The sequence below is a fragment of the Kryptolebias marmoratus genome, linkage group LG15 (genome assembly GCF_001649575.2).
Source record: "Kryptolebias marmoratus isolate JLee-2015 linkage group LG15, ASM164957v2, whole genome shotgun sequence".
Taxonomy (NCBI): Eukaryota; Metazoa; Chordata; class Actinopteri; order Cyprinodontiformes; family Rivulidae; genus Kryptolebias; species Kryptolebias marmoratus.
The window spans coordinates 11,709,440-11,728,921 of NC_051444.1; the positions used below are offsets into that span (position 1 = coordinate 11,709,440).

Sequence of the window (19,482 nt, forward strand, 5' to 3'; positions counted from 1 at the left end):
TACTTTTAAAAGTGAAATTCTAAAACGTTTCTTTTCTAATGACAGAATCAATACCGTCAAGGGATTTTGGACTTCAATGTTTGGACGTGTCCTGCTTGTAGTTGCAAATTCACGCCACGCGATGGCGCCAGGCGTGATCTACACAGAGTGCCACTGTAGAGGAAGAATAACGTGTAAACCAACCAGCGTGCGTTGTATCGTTTACGTCATTTAAATCGGCCAATAGGCTTTCAGCTGAGATAATCACCGTTTCTTCTGTTAGAATTTGAATCTTCCGAACCGAAATAGTCCCTGAGTCTGATAAAGAAGCCTCGCGCCAGAAGTAAGGAGTTGTTTTAACTCTTTTAAATCGCTTATTTACTTATTCTTAGGATTCTTATCGTTTCCCTAGTAACATTAGTAATTACTAATTAGTAATATTTAGCGTCTGATTGGATTTAGGTTTAAAAAATAAAAAACATAGATCGATGCTGTCATCCTGACAGAGCGAGTCCATCGCGACAAAAAGCTGGTGGTTAGAAACCGTCGCTGCGTGAATCCGTCTAAAAGTCCGCTTTACATCGACTTTGTTTCGGTTAGTTTTTCAGATTTGTGTTTGGTAGTTGATCGTTTATTAGCCGCGGCTAACGGCGCTAATGTTGCTAACGAACCTCCACTCGGCGTTCTTGTATTGTTGTGGTAAAAACCTGACAACTTCCGGTCAGCTAATCGCTGCATTAATTAACAGCTTAAGCTCCCAGTGAACTGCACTTAATGACAGCAACACTTTCATCTTAATGGCATTTAATAGAAGAACGTTTTCTGTCGTGGTTTGCGTCCTGAATCAGGTCTTTACGCCATGAGCTGGGCGGTGGAGGAGTGGAAGGATGGACTTCCGGGGAAAGCCCTGCAGAAGATCCAGGAGATGGAGGTCCAGCTGGACAAGCTCAAGAAGGAGAGGACGCAGAAGCAGTTTCAGCTGGAGTCCTTAGAAGCTGCCCTGCAAAAACAAAAACAAAAGGTCAGCATTTATCAGAAGGGCTTTAACTGGATTTAAGAGACAGCTGGAAGCTTTACCACAGAGCAGTCACACAAAAGGAAATCCCTCTGTCTCTGTTTCCTCAGGTGGACAACGAACGCACAGAAACCTCGGCTATAAAAAGAGAAAATCAGTCTTTGGTAGAATCCTGTGACGCTTTGGAGAAAGCTCGCCAAAAGGCCGTTCATGATCTCGGTGTCAAAGAACAGCAGGTCAGTTTCTGATACGAAGAGGATATACGGTTCATGCTGCAGTTTATGATGTGTTGATCAAAATGAAATGCTTTGTTTGTTTATAATTAACAGCTGAATATTATTTTAATCCCGTGTATGTACATGAATGCCTTTAGCCTGAGTACTTTGGGAGCAGCCCTGGAGAAGCCAAACTGAACCCTGTAATAACAAACTTTACAGTGAAAACGCCTGTTTGGTGGTTATGTTTTGAATTAGTGCAGGAGTGACAAAGAAAGAAAACTGAAGTGAGCATCCACCAGGTTCATGGTGTGTTTTAGAGTTTGATTACTTTCAGGCGACATAAATGTGGAAAACACACCCTCACAAGCCCTCTTCTTCTAAAACAAAATTGACAGAAACAAGTTTTGTTTGAGTAATGTGGTTTGGTTTACAGATACTGTACCTAAAATCTCTCATTTTACCTGCATACTCATCTAAATGAAAACAAAGGATCCATGAGATCCAAATATGTGGGCTTAAATTTATTTTTGAACTTCCTGTAACCTTACCTGAGTTATTTCCCTCATCTTAGGTGAACTATCTGGAGGGTCAGCTTAATTCCTGCAGGAAGACTATTGAGCGACTGGAGCAGGAGCTTAAAAAGTGAGTTTGTTTTGTCCTTTAAAAAATAAAAAAATCTTACATACCGGTAGGTGTTTTCTAAGTAAGTGGACTTGCAAAAACACATTATTTTTCCTTGTATTTGGAAAAGCATCGGGGGGGGAATCCTGGATATTTTTTGACGCTTTAAAACAATTTCCTCAGGTACAAAAGTGAGATGGATCGCTCTCAACCTGCTGGCTCTTCCTCTTTGTCATCCTCCTCCTCTGAGCTGCAAACATTCACTCCACAAAAGAGTTTCGCTACACCAGCTCCTGTCCCGGTGCACAGACAACAGGGTACTTCAATTTGTTCTAATTTGCTGTGGCTTAATGCCTATACACCCATGAAAGTTAACGTCTCCCTTACTGCGGCGTGTAAACTGGTGTTTGTGTTTCACAGATAACAGACTGGAGGAGCTACAGGAGAAATACAGCCAGGAGGTGGAAGAAAGAAAAAGGCTGGAGACTGAACTCAAAGTCCTGCAGGTCAAAGTGAGTAAACTGTGGGCATTCTTTTTTTTTTTTTTTTTTTTTTACAATATTATTTTTGCTTCATTATAGTTGTAACAGATCTTTTCTCTTTTTAGATGTTGAGTCAGTCGTCTGTCGGCGCGAGCCACAAGGACATTGCGGCACGCCAAGCTGGCTCGTCCATATTCCCGTGGCAACCGCAGGATCACAGTGTTCGTGCTCAGGATGGGATGGAAACGCCTCTAAAGAGACGAGGGGCATCTCTATGGGAGGCCCACGAGGAGACGCCAATTAAACTGGGCCAGCGGATGAGCTCGTCCAGAACCGTTCAGAGTCCCGGCGGATCCTCCCACCAGATGGAGCAGCTAAAGACTCTTAACCAAGGTGGGTCATCATTTGTTTTGTGAATGCTGAATACAGTTTTATCAGTAATATTGGCACAGTTTTGTATTTGAAGTTCTTAGGAATGAATTAAAATACGTCCTGGTGAGTCAGGATGCAGTTAAGTTACCTGTTTTGTTTTTGTTCTCCTCAGAGCTGCGCACCCGTGTGTCAGAGCTGGAGAGAAATCTGTCCAATCAGGAGAAGGAAATTCGTAATCAAGCTTCCAAACTGCAGGAACTACAAACTCATCTGAACCAGGCCCGTAAAGACCTTGCTGAGCGGGATAGAGACCTGGCCAAGGCGGGTCATGAACTGAGCCAAGCTGCAGACAAACACCAGCAGCTTGAGGCCAAGGTAGGGCATGGCAGCGTTTATTTTTAAAATCTCATCAGAGCCACTTGGTTACATGACCTACATTTGAATAAAAGGTGAGCAGAAAGTGAAGCGGGTGTGTAAATGTTGAAGAAAGTTGACTAGAATCTGTATCTGTATCGTTGTTAGAGTTCGACGGTGGAGCAGAAGCTGAAACAGGTCACAGAGGAGATGAACTGTCAGAGGCACAACGCAGAGAGCTGCAAACGAGCCCTGGAGCAGAAACTCAAGGACCAAGAAAGAAACAGTCAGAAGGTGAAACCGTGTGGTCTCACGTTGTCTTTAGCTTTTAAAGGATACGAAGACAGCATATCATTTTATTTGAATGCCAACCATTTTATCTTTTATGCAGGAGATGGCCCAGCTTCAGAGTTCCCATCAGGCTTTGGATCAGCAGCTTAACCAGACCAGAACCAAGCTTACACAGGAGATCCAACAGTCCAAAAAAGACTACAATGTACTTCAAGCTGATATGGAAAAGGTAGCTTTACAACCTCGGCCTACTCTCCCTTTAATCAATAACATAAACTCAACAATATTTTCAATTTTACTACAGTAATATATTTAAGTGCCTGGAGCAAACTGATCCAGCATCTGGTTTAGTTGGATTGTGCAGTTGTACTGTATGACAAATTGAACAGATTTGTTGTTGAATTTTGCATTTTTAGATGCGCTTCCAGAAAACTCAGATGGAGAAAGAGGCTGAAGAGCAGAAACAGAAACTGCTGCGGTCAGAACAGGGCCTGCAGGCCAGCCAGAGCAAAGAGCAGGACCTCCGCAAGAAAGTGGAGGTGGGTGGAAATCTTTTTTTTTTTTTTTTTATTTCCTGATTCCTTCCTTGCTGCTCATGTAGGTGTATTTTAGCTTTCATCTCATCTGACATGTTTCTACATTATTTCTTTCCTTCAGGAGCTGCAGAAGGAGAAGAACAGCGTGACGGTTGAGTTGGACCGGAGCAGCAGGAGCCTGTCTCAGCTGGAAGAGGAGAAGAGGAGCTGCGAACAGGTCCTCAAACGCACCCAGGGACTGCTGGATGATCTCAAAGGTATACTGGTGTTAACAGGAGCAAAGGAGGATTTCTATTCTTTTGTTAATGTCACACTGCTGGTTAATGAATTTGTCTTTTGGTTCTTCAGTAAAGTCAGAAGGACAGGCTGAGGAGCTGAAGAGACTTCAGTCCAAACTGGAGCAACAGACTCAGGTTTCAGCACAGGAGCAGGAAAACTTAAAGAAAACACTCTCTGAAGCCGAGGCCAGAAATGACAAGTAAGCGTGCGTTAAGTTTTCATAAAAGAAAACAACAAAATGTAAAGTCGCACACATTTTATCATTCCGATTTTTTTTTTAATTATCTGTGCCTTTTCTTTCCACCCACTCCTCCTCCATTTTAAATATAATTTTGCGTTTTAGATCTCAGAATGAACTTCAGAAACAGAAACAAGAGGCCGAGAGGCTGAACAATAAGTTGGCAGTTCTGGAGAAGAAGAGCCAGGAGCTGAAATCCAGTCTGACTGTGAGCCAGGATGAGTGTAAGGATCTGAAGCAAGAACACCAAGCTCTGCTGGAGTGGAGGAAAGAAAAGGAGACATTAATAAACCAAACAGAGGCTGTGCAAAAGGAGCTCACTGACAAAATTAGCAGCTTGGAGAGCAACCTCAGCATGCTGAATGAGGCAAATAATGAACTGCAGGTGAGCATGAAATTGTCATCTTTTACTTGAGAGGGAAAAGTGACGAAGTGAAGTGATGCTCAGTCGTGTCATTATTTTCAAAAGCTGCACTAAAGCCTGTAAATCCAAGAAAAGGGTTAAAAACAGAAACAACTGGACTTCTATTCTGTAGTTGAAGACGTTTCGCTTCTCATCCGAGGAGCTTTCTCAATTCAAAAAACAGAGAGTGTGGAGTTCAAGCTTTTAAAGCTGGGATGTTCTGTGAACTGGATTCACATGCAGATTAAACTCGCTCTCCTAACAATAGAGGCTCGTTAGGGATGGATCACTCTGGTCACATGAATACAGGTGACCAGAGTGGCCCATCCAGCACTAAAGCTTGTAGTTCTAAAATCCATTCTACACTTAAATAAATGTGCCAGGAATGAAAAGGCAAGCAGTTTAACCCTCATCCAAAATGCATTTTCTTGTTTTTTTGGGTTTTTTTTTTTTTTCAGAATAAGGTCCTGGGTGTAGAGGGAGATAAAGCCAGTCTTTCCGCTTGCATCGATTCCTTGAAAGGAGAACTCCTCAATAAGAGCACAGAGCTGGAGGAAAAGGCGCATCAACACGAGAAGCTGCAGCTTCAGTTTTCTGAAGCTGGACAGAAACACAACAAAGACCTGGAGAACGCTGGAATTCAACTGGCTCAGCTTGAAGCACAGGTGACTGGAAGATGCTTTCTCTTTTTCCCCTGACAAGACATTCATTAGTCTGCAATGTATTCCTCTAAATTTCATAAGCAAATATAAATAGAACTAAAAAACTGCGTATTGTGCTTTTTTTAAAGCTGATATATGTGAGCCATGAGTCTTAAAGACAATTATTTGGGCAAAAAAAGTGTTTTTTTGTCTGCATTACTGCACATTTTTATTCAAATTTTTGCTGTGGTAACACAGGATTAAGAATAGGGCGGACCTTTTTCTGAGCTGCGCTATTTTAAAAAAGCCATTTTAACAAATCTATAGTCACCAGCTGTTGAATTATTTTGTTTCTTTAAACAGGTGAAAGCCCTGGAGTCACAGCTGCAAAAGGAAATCGCTCGAGCAGAGCTTGCTGAGAGGACAAATGTGGAGGTGCAGGAGGAGCACCAAGCAGCCTGTGACCTGGTGCACTCCAAGGATCAGCTGGTGGAGCTGGGCCTGGCTGAGATCCATCAGCTGAAGGAGAGCCTGGCACAGACCACAGCACAGCAGGAGCAGCAGAACGCCAGGTGGGAGCCGTCTCCTTTTGTCTAGGAGCCGTCATGTTTTTGTTTTGTTTTAAAGCAGTTATGTAAAAATGAGTCCATGTCTGCTGCTCACATGATTTATTGTATCTCCTGTATTTCCTCCAGGCTCCAGGAGGAGAAGGCGGATCTGCTGAAGCAGTGTGAGGAGAGAGTTTCAGCAAAGACGGAGGAGATGGAGCACATCAGGCTGCAGATGGAGGAGGTCCAGCAGGAGCTGCAGCTCTCCAAGAACCAGGTCTGTTCTGCTTCCTCTAAACTACGAGGGAACCTTCTTACAGCTCTGCTGATCTTTACTTTATTTGTTAATCAGTGTATATGAGTTGTATACCTTTCAACCACAAAACTTAATAAAGTCTAATGCATATTTTAAAGCTTAAAATAAATTATTATTTCAATTGTACATTTAGTAATTAAACAGTTATATTTAAGGACAAAAAAACAAATAAAACTAAACATTTTATCTGGTTCCTGTTTGATTTTCTGCTCGTGTCTCAGATCAGCTCCATGGAGCAGTTCATGAAGGTTCAGGAGCAGATGGGAGTTGAGCTGCAGAAACAAAACGAGACGATGTCAGAGGAACGGGAGGAACTCAGGAAGATGCACAAGAAAACATCGGAGGAGCTCGAGGAGCTAGAAAAGGAGCTGACGGATCAGAGGAGCCAGACTGAGGAGAGGGAGAAGAGGCTCAGAGAGGCCGAAGCTCAAATCCTGACTCTGGAGACACAAAAATCTGAGCTGGAAAAAAAAGTTCAAGAGATGAAGAAAGAACTGGAGGTAAAATAATCCAAGATTTCAGTTTGGTTTGTTAATAAGTTCTGTGTGCTTTCTCATTCATGTCCAGTTTGTGCATTGGATCAGAAATATAGAATAAATTTTATTTAATAATTCTGTTTTTTTATCTTTTCATTTTGAATTTTGCTCTTTGTCTTTTACTTATCTTAAACGCAGAACTATGTTTCTCACAAATGAAACCTGTATTTTTGGTCAGATCCTGCTGGAGCAGATTTCTTCCTTAGAGGAACAAGAGGCTGCAAACAAAAAAGCAGCAGAGGAGCTTCCCGTCCTGAAGAATAATCTGGATGTGGCCAATCGGTCCCTTGATCACCTTAACAAGTCTCTAGAAGCTGCCGAGAAGAACCTCTCTTCTTCAAATGAAACGAAGGCCAACCTGGAGAGCACAATGACGGAGAAAATGAACCTGATCTCTGCTTTGGAGAAAGAGCTCAAAGATCTCACTGAGAAGATGAGGAGCGAGTCAGAGAGCCACAGCGTGGAGATTGAAAATTTGGCCAACAGAGAGAAAAGCCTTAAAGGGCAGCTTGAAAGCTCCCAGAAATCACTGGCTGCTGCCAAATCGGAATTAGCTTCTCGTCGGGAGGAGATCAAAACCATGAAGACCACTCTGTCTGCTGCTTCGTGTGGCTTGGAAGAACGAGATGGTGCGATAAAGAGTCTGAAAGAGAAGCTAAATAAGTCTGAAGCTGAGCAGGTCAGAGCTTCAGGCCTGCTGAAGGAGAAGATTGTTGCCATGAACAAAATCAAGGTTGGTTAGTGATGTATTTGGGGTAGAGTTACGGTCCCGCTTTTTCTGCAGTCTTATACATTGTGTGGCCTTGTATTATTATTTTTATTGAACTAAGGTGCAACTGGAGATGCTGCAGATGGACCTGGAGGACAACGAGACGGCCATGAACTCCACTGACAGTCAGGTGGACGAGCTGAAGAGAACTATAGCGTCGTTAGAGGCCGAGCTCACTCAGAACCAGACCCAGATGTCTGAGATGGAGGCCAGGCTGGAGGAAAGCAAAGCTCAGGTCGGTGGGCTGTTTTTCACCAGGTCCTCAATTTATTCTGACTCACTGACTCCTGCAGAGGACAAAAAGAGAAAAGAGTTGGGGTTTTTTTTAACGATTAAATACCGTATTGTAAAATATTACTGTTTTCAGGTCTCTGTCTTGGAAATCCGCTTGGATGAGGTACAATCCCAGAACTCCCTGCTGGAGTCAAAATACGTCACAGCCAAGGACGAGCTGCTGGAGAGGAGCTGTGAAATAACTCGTCTGGAGGAGGACACAGTCAGACGACAGCAGGCGGAGGAAAGTGTTGCCATGTTAGAGTCTAAAGTCAGTCAGGTAGAAGAGGAAAACACCAGGTTAGAGATGACGCTCAGGCAGGTGATTCAGGAAAAAAAAAGCAATCTCAGTCAGGTACTTCAGGAGAAAACCAACCTGGAGGTTTCTTTGAAACAACTGAAGGACGACAAACAACAAGCTGAGACTGAAACTACTCGGGTGAAGGAGGAGAAGAAGGAGCTGGAGGTCAGAGTAGACAAACTGTCTGAGGAGATGAAGCAGCTGCAGACTCACATTCAGCAGTTGGTGGAGGTCTCAGAAGAAAACAACAAACTGCAGTTTAGTTTGAGCCAAATATCTGAAGAGAAGCAGCAGCTACAGACGAGCTTGGAGGGGCACGGAGACAGGATCGCTTCTCTCAGAGAGGAGAACGAACGCATCCGGCGCTCTCTGCTGTCTTCAGAACAGGAACGCCAGAACCTTAAAGAACAGCTGGAGATGACCGAGAAGAGGAACAACGAGGAGAACAAAGAGAGGTACGTCTATACGTCTGTGTTTCACTGTTTTTATTATTATATATATATTTTAGTTTAGGTAAAATATTCATCGTGTTATCCCTCTGTTTACAGCTGCAAATCTAACTGCTTTGGTTTTGTTTTGACAGGAACATTTGGTTTGAAGCAGAGCAGGCTGAACTTCACCAGAAGCTTGCAGTCCTCCAGACAGAGCTGAGTGAATTCAAAGAGCAGTACGAATTCCTGCTCAAACAGGTGGCCCAGCAGCACGACCTCATCCAGGAGCTCTCCGAATCACAGGAAAATCCGAACCCAGCAGAAGAAATCGGCCACGAAGAAGCCGAAGACGCTGAAATCTGTGGTGAGAATTGGCAGGCGGTTTTAACGTTTTTCTCACTCTGCATAAATATATCATTTCTAATTATCTGCACTAACTTCTCCAGCTGAGGCAGAGGCTCGGATGAATGTTGAGGCAGAACCTGATCCCGGGGCAGACTCCCCTCCAGTAAACGAACAGCCAATCAGGTGTGACATGAAGCCTGACGAGGCCCAGAGGTACACAGTCTCTCACCAAACAGAAACTCACAGCTGAATAATTTAGGTTTTTCTTTAATTATGAGTTTAAAAAACATAATCACTCTCTGCTCTAACAGCGAGGCAGAGCTCGTTTTCAAGGCGGATGACACTGAGACAGAAATGATCCACAACCAGATGGTGGAAGAGGAGAATGGGACGTGTGAACATGATGCAGAGGAAATGAAAAATGACGAGGACCAACAGGTAGAAAACATTCAAAGAGCTCCTTTATTCTTCCTACAAAGTTGGTTTTAACAGCTGGTGCTTTATTGAATTTAGTCAATTTGAAGTTATTTTTGCATCTCTATTTACTCCAAGACAAGTATTTATGTTAATGTATAAACCAAATAAATATGGCCATGTAAGTTTTTGGTTTTTTTATCTGTTAAAGGTTTCTGAAGACAGCTGCAGTCCCAGAGATGTTGTCAAAAATGAGGCTAAACTCTGCGATTTCTCCTCCCCCCAGAGTGACATGAGAAACTTTAAATCCGCCGGTGAGTAACTGGTGTTTGTAGCTTCATGTGTTTTTTGCTGTCATTACTGTTCCGCACGACTCAACTTTCCAAATTTACTTAAACACGCGTCTGTGTTGTCAGAAAACGAGTCTTCGCCAGGGCAAGAAGACTTCAGCGTTCACAGGGAAGTCGTCTTGAAACAAGAGAAAGAGCTGGAGGCCCTGCGCTCAGAGTGCGAGCTGCTGAATGCCGAGCTTCAGCTGAGAAAAGAGTTGACCTCTGACCTGGAAGTCCAGATTCAAAACCTGGAGAAGAAAGTTCGGGCTTCAGAGGAGGCAGCGCTCAGTGCAGCACAGCAGCTGAGCACCACTGAGGAGGCAAAGAAAAGTCTGACTGACGAGGTAGAAGGAAGAAATGATGTCAGGGTCACTGCAGTCTGGATTTATATTTTCAGAGGTCCTAATGTTTGACCATTCTGCTCGAGTTTAGGTGACTCAGTTGCTGGAGGAGAAGGAGACGTTAACTCTGCAGCTACAGACCTCTAAATGTCAGCTGACCGACGTCATGGAGATGCTGGAGGGACTTGAAATGGCCAAAGGTTTCTATTTTATTCCTAAAATCATGAATTAGGTTAAAGCGGTGCTTTGTTATTTTATCTATTTCTGTCATCCTATGGCTTTGATGAGATACTATATTTAACTTGGTTCTGTAGGTGGATGGGATGAAAGGATTCTTCAGCAGGAGAGTGAGTTAAAGAGGGTTCGCTCGGAAAAGGCCAATCTGGAGCAGCACATCCTGGGGATGGAGTCAGAGCTGGAGGCCATGCAGGTGCAGAGCACCAAGCTGAAGGATGAAATGGAAGCACAGAGGAGGACTTGTTCAGGCATGGAACAGCAGATAGAAACCCTCCTGACAGAGGTAACCGCTCTGTGCTCAGTCACCAATATATTTATGTTTTGATGGCTAAATTAATAACATTGAAGGGAAAATATTAACTAAGCTCTGGTCTTTCGAATCTCTGTAGAAAATAACATACTTGGCATCAAATTCTTTATAAAAATGCTCACCTTTGTAAGTTTTATGAGCAGGGTTTATTTATTTTTTTCTTCAGACGACCCAGCTGAGGTCTGAACTTGTGTCCTGCACTGAGGACAGAGATGAGTTGAGCCAGTCTCTGTCCCAGTGGAGAGAGAAGGTGCACGGCTTGGAGACGACAAACTGCGACACCAGAAACTTAATATCCATACTGGAGGACGACATCAGAGCAGGAAGGAAGGAGTACGAAGTCCTGCAGAGCAGCATGGAGAAACTGAACGCAGAAAGGAATCAGGTACTAAAGACAAGAAAGGAGGTCCCCAAAAAGCCTTGTTTATTCGGAAGATAATTAAATATATGATAATAATAATTGTTTTAGGTTGATTTATATAAATATATAAATTTGTTTTCTTTCTTCTTTTGCACAAAGCTGTTGGAGCAGGTTAAAGTGCTGGAGCAGGCGATTTCTCAGCATAGTGGGGAAAAAGAAGAGCTGCTCAGCCATCTTAATCAGATAAAGGAAGATCAGACCTCCACCAGTCAAAACTCTGAGTCCATGGTCGGCAAAATACAGGTTAGCAGGAAGCTGAAATCTTGATGGAAAATAAGGAACATAATCATGAGAGCCTTCTTCTAGGAGAGAAATGTTTTAACTTAACGTTTCCCTTTTCTTTTTTAGGCTTTAGAGGGAGAAGTGAGCCGTCTCTCTCAGTCTCTGGAGGCCTCTCTGCTAGAAAAGGGAGAGATCGCCTCTCGTTTGAATTCCACTCAAGATGAAGTCCAGCAGATGAGGACCGGTATCGAGAAGCTGCAGGTCCGCATCGAGTCCGACGAGAGGAAGAAAAAGAAGATGGGAGAACTGCTGAAAGGTAAGTCTTAACTCCCCCTGGAAACTAGCACAAGCTGTTGCATTTTGAGAGGCGTTGGCGTAAATGTGGATTCTTGTTTCTGTAGCTGCCCAGAGAAAGTTTGACTCGCTGCAGGATCGTATTGATGCCCTGCAGCGAGAGAAGGAGGATGTGGAGCAAAGTCTGGAGACGGCTGTGCTACAGGTACTCAGCTATAAACTTCTTTTTTTCTTTAATTACTTTTTGTTTCCCTTTCTTTGGCAGCTTATTTTGATGTGCTTTTCCTCAGGCTGAAACTGCCCAAGCTGAGCTGGAGGAGGAGAGGAGAAAGGTGACTTTTTTTATTAACAAGGGTCATACCTTACTTTGGTTTCTTTAACTCGTTACGCTTCTCCTCTAACCCTGCCCTCTCCCTGTCCTTTTAGGTGGAGGAAGAGAAGAAAGAGCTTAAAGAGAAGCTGACTGAGCTCTCTGCCACCCTGGACAACCTGAGATCCGAGAAAGCACATTTGGAAAGAGAGCTGGAAGCCAAACAGAGGGAGATAGACGAACTGAAGGCAGCTAAGGCCGAGTTGGAAAAGGGATTGGAGAGGGCAGAGATGGATAGAAAAGAAGAGGAGGAAAGGCAGAAGTATAGGGTGGATGAGCTGCAGAAAGGCCTGAGAGAGGAAGCCGAGAGACAAATTAGGCAAGTAGATGACCTCCAGACCCAACTGGAAGCCTCTCAGCAGAGGGAAAGTTTGCTTCAACAAAAATGTGCAGAAACGGAAGGGGAAAATAAGAAGAATCAGTCTGTGTTGTTAAAGTTGGAGAAGGAGAAAGAAGGCCTGTTGACTTCACTACAGGAGTGGCAGATGAATGGAGAAGAGTTGGAGAAGGAAAGAAACAGCCTGAGAACACAGATCGAGTCTATAGGAGAAGAAATAAAGGGTCTTAAAGCACTTATACAAGTCAAAGAGGAAGAGATGCTCGCTTTAGAAAAGGAGAGGGAGAAGGAGGCAGATCAGAGACAAGCTTCCGTTAAATCCATCTCATCTCTTTCAGCAGAGAAAGAACAGTTAGAAAAAATGAACGGACAACTGCTTGAGGAGAAAGAGAATCTGCAGCTGAGCCTGTTGGCATTGGAAGAAGAGAGACAGGACATGAGCCGCACTCTGCAGTCTGTGAAACAAGAGAAAGACCGACTAGATCAGGAGAGAAGTGAGTTAGAGGAAGAGAAAGTAAAACTTCAGTCTAACCTGTCCTTGGTGGAAAAGGAGAAACAGAACTTGCAAGAAACTTTAGAATCGTTCAAGCAGGCGAAGGAAAAAACAGAGCAGGAGAAGTTGAGGTTAGAGGCTGAAAAGGAGGAATTGCAGTCGTCCTTTTGTATAGTTGAAGAAGAGAAGAACAACTTGTCTTCGGCTCTTTCTTTGTTGGAACAAGAGAAGCAGCAGACACGAGAGGAGAAAAAGAAGCTTGCAGAAGAACAAGAGCTGCTTCAGCAAAGAACGGCGTCAATGGAGAAGGAATTGGAGACCCACAAACAGTCCGTCTCCCAGCTCAGGGAACAGGTATATGATGCAAAACAGATCTGATTAGGTCCACATGAGCAAAACAAACGGCTAATTTCACTCATTATCTGCACACACAGGAGGAATTTGTCCTTAGAGACAGACTAACGACATCTCAGCATATACTTCATTGTTAAAACTAAAATGTTTCGCATCAGTAGAGGCCACAGAAATGAAAGAATGATGGGATAGCTCCTTGTATGGTGCCTAAATTACACTTCTCTCCATCCACCCCTTCCAGGTGTCCGAGTTAACGACTCGTGCAGCTCGTTTGACTAAAGACAAAGACTCTGCTCTGAGCAAAATGAGCCTGTGGATGAAGACCTGCAAACAGCTGGAGCAGGAGAAGCAGATTATGTTAAACAGCTCAGGTGGGAATATGTAGTAATATCTAGATTTTAGGTTTTTCCATTGAAAATTTGAGGTTAATGTTTTCAAGGCATTTACCTCTTCGTTAAAAGATTTATTCTGATTTTTTAGATTACCTACAGAAGACTCTGGTGATTGTATTTTAAACCATGTTTTAGCTTTGACTTCTTTTGTTTCAGAAGAGGAAGAAAACAGTAAAAATGTTCAAACTGAAGTGACGCAGCTGAAGATGGAGGCAGAGCAGAAAAAGCAGGAAGTGGAAGACCTGACGGCTGCCCTGGAGAAGAAAAGGTCAGAGGCTGAGGAAAGACTGACAGAAACCCAGCAAAAAGACAGAGAGGTGAAGGAGCTTCGAGACGCCCTCGACCAAAAGAAAAAAGAGCTGGAGGTCAAGGACGGGGAGCTGGATGAAGTGAACCAACTACTTGAGGAGAAAAGCAGAGAGGCTGATGAGAGCATGGATAAATACTGCAGCCTGATGATTAAACTGCACAAGCTGGAAGAGAGCAACGAAGGACTGAAAATCCGACTGGAACAGTTTACTGCAACTCAGCACGCTAACGAAGCTAACGTCCACGCCGGCATCGCTGACAGCCACCGGCGTTCGTCCAGGAAGTCCTCCAAACAGCAGGAAGCGGGGAAGGACGACAACACCGAGAACGTGGTTCCCTCAACACCTCAGAGGTCTCCTCAGGGGTCGTCACCAGGAAAACGAGGCCATTGTGAGGTCGGTGAAAAAGGCAGCGCCCAGGAGGTCCTGCACAATCTGACAAAGAAGCTCAAAGCCAGCGCCATGACGACACCCAAACCGAGAGGCGAACAGGAAGAGGAAGAGTTCAGACCCGAGGGACTTCCTGAGCTGGTGCAGAAAGGTTTGTTTCCTGAGTTCATCAGCTGCAGGGTTTTTTATTATTATTATTATTATTCCCCCTTCATGTTAGTGGAACAGAGTCATCTTGGAGGAACTGTGCAAGTATTTCTGTGTAGTGTAGTAAAATTCAGACATGGTGTGTGATGAATTATCCTGCTGCACAAAATAATAAATCCTTGGGTGTGATGCTGCAAAGGTACACGTTTTTACTTCATCGTTGTTCGGTCCCCTCCATCCCTCAGGGTTCGCTGATATTCCTGTGGGGGAGGCCAGTCCATTCATCATGAGGAGAACCACAGCGAGGCGCTGCAGTCCTCGGCTGGCTGCCCGGCAGACTCTACCTGACGCCATGGTGAGCAACCATCCATCTCTGCCTCTCATCCACACTGAGCTGCTCCTCAGAGACGGCTTCGCTGCACCGACACTGAAGTTCTGTTATTATCAGCAGGCAATCAAATCAATGGGTTTAAAACGGATTTTAATCAGATTAAAATGAAATTAATGTCATCTCAAGCAGAATTTGATATCAGTTTTTCGGCCAATTAAATAAGATTAGTTCAGAAGCCGCACACCACAGGAGGGATTTCTACCTGCAAGAAACTTTCTCTTTCAATGTGATTTAAAATTTAGTGGCTTTCACTGTTTTTGATGCCTTGTTTAACGTGATTTATCTGCATATTTTCCAATATATGTTTACATTGTAATTTGCATTACTCCTATAAAACTGGCTTGAAGACAGCATCTTTCTTTTTGTTTTTGTCCCCTACAAATGTGAGCAGCTTTTACAGTTGGGCGAACTAATCCTAGCATAGTTCTTTATTTCTGACAGCCGCCTCAGTCTGTATGAGCGTAACGCTTTAGATTTACGAACGTATCAGCAGGTCTCGTCCCACCTCCTGCTGTGGGGTCAGTCCAGATCAGTGAAGAAACGGAGGCTTTAATGAAAGGTTTCAGGTCAAAAACAGAAAGAGGGAGAAGTGTTTTTGAACCTCTGCTGCACAGCTGTGCATCAGCCTCATTAATCTGTTTTCTTTTCATTTTCAATTACCTTACTTCCTGTTAACTTTCTGTCCTTTTTTTTTTTTAATGTTGACCTTTCCCCATCAGGTTCTGGGGCCCGTACCTCTCCAGAGTCCGTCTCTGGTTTCATCAGCAGACGGCTCCAGCACAAGGAGACCAGGCGAAGAGAAAACTTCGCTGAATTTACAGCAGGAGTCGAGGCAAAGAGAAAAACAAGTTTTAAATGAACAACTGACCCAAGAAGACAACTGTCGCGTTCAGTAAATCACATTTCTGTCACGTAGAAACGCACATAATCACAAAATATACGACACGTATGACACGTTTTCTTTTTTGGACACATTTTATCAGTAATTTCCACTAAAGTTCGAAACACCTTACATGAACATTTTTTTATTTTTTATTTTTAAATTCTCATTTGTTCTTAAAGCACGTTCTTCTTGGACTTATAAACTACACCTGTTACTGGTTCTCTCCTTAAAACTGAAGGCCACGAGGGATTTATTTTTCTTTTTGACTTTGTCTCTAATTATAAACCAGTCAGATGTTTACTTCTTCGTAGCATCTTAACTTTTAGACAATATTTCTGTTTTCTTACCCCATACTGCACTGCTTTCTTTCTTTCTTCTTCTGTTTGTTTTTTTACTTATGTTGCTGAATGTCAAATACGTCTTTGTTTCCTCGCTCTTTCCACTGTAGATAATTTTTAAGTGTTGCTTTCAGTCGTGTAACAAATCACCAGAATGGGAGTTAATGTGCTGTAGATTTTCTGCTTTGACTCCGTTTCCAGATTTTCTTTATTCTTTTTAATATTTAGTAGATATAAAACTGTTTTTTAAACTTTTTTTTTACTCCTTTTTTATGTATCTGTGGTCTTTTAGCATTTAGGCATATATAAAGTTGATGATCATTGTAAATATGCAACAATAGCTTTTTATTTTTTACTAAACTTTTTTTTTCTACTGCTTGAACTTGTCTGGTTTCTTTGTCATAGACCTTTATAGTTTTTTTTGGCACCCGCTATTTGTTAAAGTATCACAAACGTGCGATTAGATTTAAATGGAGACAGTTCCTTGTGGCTCCACAGGGTGGAGAATCTGAGCTACACCCAGGAAACATCTGTGGACAGGGACAGGGACAGAAGGTGAGACCAACCTGTCTGTGGAGGACGTTACACATCTGAGACTTTTTTTTATAGGATTCATGAAGCTGTTAATAAGAAAAACCTAGTATCTGTGGATAGCTTCAACCAAATAAGCAGCCTGTTAACAGTTTGCAACTAAAATAATTCACAGGTAAAATGCTCAAAGATGGTGTGCAACACCACAAAACATTTATGTGAGACTGCTGATTGGTTGTTTTGTAATCAAATGATTTTCTTTGACTTAATTTGGTCAGGTGGTGGTAAAATGACCTGCTGGATCACATTAGTGTTGCAGGTTTGGGTTTAGTTCAGCTCAAAATCTCATTTGGATGTTGTGTTTTTAGTGAACAAACGGTGATAATTCAGTCGGGTATGGATGATGTGTGAGCCTCCATCCCTTGTATTTAAGTATAAAGGACAGAGGGAGCTCCTTGGCTTTTATACCTTAATCACAATCTAATTTTTTTTACATTTGTAATGCTGTTTTTTAATGGACTTAACAGTATAAATCTACCTGCATCCAGACTGCAAGAAAATATCTCTTCTTGCAACAAACACGTTTTGTTCAAGTACTTCCAGATCTGTCAAATCACAACATAACACGATCTGAGCTGCAGGAGGATCTGTTTTTTCTTTTTCCTGAACAAGAACAGTATGGCTGGCTTTCAGGATATTAATTTATTGTTACAACTGTCCCTGCCTTCTTCAGGCCCTCCTGCAGGTTGTTTTGCGCGCACACACACTCACACACAGGTTTTTCCACGTTTGCTGTTTTCAGTGATTCGACCCCCAGGAGAAACTCCACCAGAGGAACAATAGCTGATGTAAATGTCAAAAATGATTAGTTGGTTCTTATTTCTTTGTGAACCTGAGGAACTCTGCTTCAGATCAATAACATTGATGTTCTTTTTAGAACATTAGAATTAGAGGTATTGATGCGAGCCGACCTTTTCACCTCGTGCTCTGCGAAATGCCTCATGGAAAGGTTTTTTAAGAAAGACGCACACGAGACTCTAATCAGTTTCTTGTTGGAGGATAAATGTGATGGCGGAGAGCAGAAGGGGGGGAGCGAGGTTTATAAATTTACCTGGTGGGCTCTCACACCTGCACCCTCCTGTGTGTGTGCTCGTCAGGAGGGCACGCTGAGGTTATGGGAACAGAGAGGAGACGGTCCTGCTCTCATGTCTCTGGCTGGAGCTGTTAGCGGAAGCCGCAGTGCCAGAACCAACTCTGGCCCAGGACATGGGAAACAAGGAGATGGGCTTGCTGAGCCATGTTATCACTGGCACTGAGACTGGAGAGTGTATGTTTGTTTATGCATGTGTGTGTGTATGTGTGTGTCTGTCTGTACAACTGACAGACTGATTGACTGTCCACCACCCCCCTGCTGTATGCATGATTTGTCCCATTCTTTACCCAGCAGCACTGTGTAAGCAGCAGCTCTCAGACAGGAAGCGGTTATGACCAGAAGGGAGATACAGTTTTAGCCACAAAGGTACCAATGACTTTATCAGTGACTGAATATTATATCCCTCTCCTACCCTCTATTCCTAATTTTTGTTCTGCATGCAGGAATCTCCTCACACTTATTGGAAAAGTTTACTTTTTTAGTGGGAGTTAAATGAAAATATCAATATTAGTGTGCTGTTAATATATGGTCATTTGATCAACACAGAACCTTTAAAGCTCACTGGTTTGCTTTATTTTTTTTTTGCTTTATCTAAAATCTGAACCCCTTAAATGCCACGTTCAGGTTACAGCTCATGACTACCTTAGAAGTACTACAGTGACTGAAATCTGGTGGTAAGCCAGTGTACTGTAACTGTATTAGTGTTGATTCTAGTCCGTACTTCCTGCTTTCATAACTTCACCTCACGCATCATAAGACCTGCAGCCACAGGCCGGTCGCACTCATCAGGCCGATCTGTCCACCAGGAAGTTTAAACACGAATAACTACTCAGCAGATCAGCTGCTGTGACATGAAAGAAAAAGAGCACAATGATTAAAAACACAGAGTTAAATGGGGCAGTGAGGGAAAGGAAGGGGTTGTTTCAAATTTGAGGTGCACCTAAAAGCCATGAAAACTTGATTTAACGTGTTGCTGTGAAGGTCGGGATATGAAGGATTGCAATTAAAGTGCTCGTTACGAGTTAAGAGACTCATCGAGAATTTGTGGGATCGGTTTGATCAGAGTTCACAGAGCAGATCGAGATTTCTGCACAACAACCAAAGCTGTTTGCTTTTGGAAAGCCTGGTGGTCGTGCTCAAACAGAAGCATGAGCCGTGTGTTTGCTGAGGCTTTTTCTCATTAAAGAGTAAAACACGTCAGCTCAAATTGGCCGGCTGGGACCATAAAGAATACAGAGCAGCTATAGGAATTTTCTAGGAAACCCAGACATTTGTGCTGGAACTGCTTTAATACAGATAAGGAGAAAATCAGGTTACACTCAAGTGATTATGTTCAAGCATATTAGAGTATTTCTGTTATATATATACATAATACTACAGATGATAATGATCTGAACTTGTTATCCAGTAACTCTGGGTGTGACTGAATTATCGTCTCATTAAAGATGTAACAGCATCACATCCAATATAAGAGCTCCAACACGTCCACATTAAACACTAGATTACATCCTTACAATCAGAGATGTCCTCATTAATCTAAAAAATGAACCATTAGCAAAGAACAATAAGGAACATGAAGTTGTTTAAGATGACAATAATCTTAAAAAAAGACACTTGTAAATCTATGATTTTAGGTGTTTGTGAAGTTAAATAATAATAAAACAACTTGATTTTATTTGGGGAAAAATTTGATATACATTCACATTTTTATATTTGCATGTGGCGACAATTTAAGAGAACTAGAGATAAAATTAGAGATAAAAATTCTCAGCAATAGAGATAAACATGTCAACTTTTAGATTAGTTGATACATTATTCATATCTTTTAGACCTGATTTGTGTAAACTCTTCTTCTCCTCACCGGAACTAAAAACAT

General features: G+C 42.6%; 1 protein-coding gene across 1 annotated transcript; it reads left to right on the forward strand.

Moving 5' to 3' along the window:
* The first annotated feature begins 244 nt into the window (after window positions 1-244).
* On the forward strand, window positions 245-16,300 carry cenpf (centromere protein F). The gene is made up of 38 exons (XM_017418724.3): window positions 245-322; window positions 828-1,000; window positions 1,105-1,230; window positions 1,784-1,854; window positions 2,017-2,150; window positions 2,254-2,345; window positions 2,441-2,708; window positions 2,860-3,062; window positions 3,210-3,335; window positions 3,433-3,561; window positions 3,749-3,871; window positions 3,990-4,125; window positions 4,217-4,346; window positions 4,491-4,770; window positions 5,247-5,453; window positions 5,793-6,001; window positions 6,125-6,254; window positions 6,515-6,793; window positions 7,008-7,562; window positions 7,660-7,833; window positions 7,966-8,627; window positions 8,756-8,967; window positions 9,050-9,161; window positions 9,260-9,386; window positions 9,574-9,676; window positions 9,779-10,038; window positions 10,127-10,235; window positions 10,350-10,555; window positions 10,749-10,967; window positions 11,103-11,246; window positions 11,352-11,541; window positions 11,627-11,724; window positions 11,810-11,851; window positions 11,946-13,073; window positions 13,315-13,444; window positions 13,622-14,314; window positions 14,556-14,665; window positions 15,421-16,300. Exons 2-38 carry the CDS (start codon window positions 839-841, stop codon window positions 15,595-15,597), a joined length of 8,256 nt encoding a protein of 2,751 aa, XP_017274213.1. The 5' UTR covers window positions 245-322; window positions 828-838; the 3' UTR covers window positions 15,598-16,300.
* The last annotated feature ends 3,182 nt before the right edge of the window (window positions 16,301-19,482 follow it).

What these genes read in the sequence shown, in the direction of transcription:
- cenpf (XM_017418724.3), top strand. Translation starts at nt 839, where the DNA reads ATGAGCTGGGCGGTGGAGGAGTGGAAGGATGGACTTCCGGGGAAAGCC. An exon ending in CAGGAGCAGCAGAACGCCAG is followed by an intron (nt 6,002 to 6,124) that starts GTGGGAGCCGTC and finishes TATTTCCTCCAG; the next exon opens with GCTCCAGGAGGAGAAGGCGG. An exon ending in AACGAGGAGAACAAAGAGAG is followed by an intron (nt 8,628 to 8,755) that starts GTACGTCTATAC and finishes TTGTTTTGACAG; the next exon opens with GAACATTTGGTTTGAAGCAG.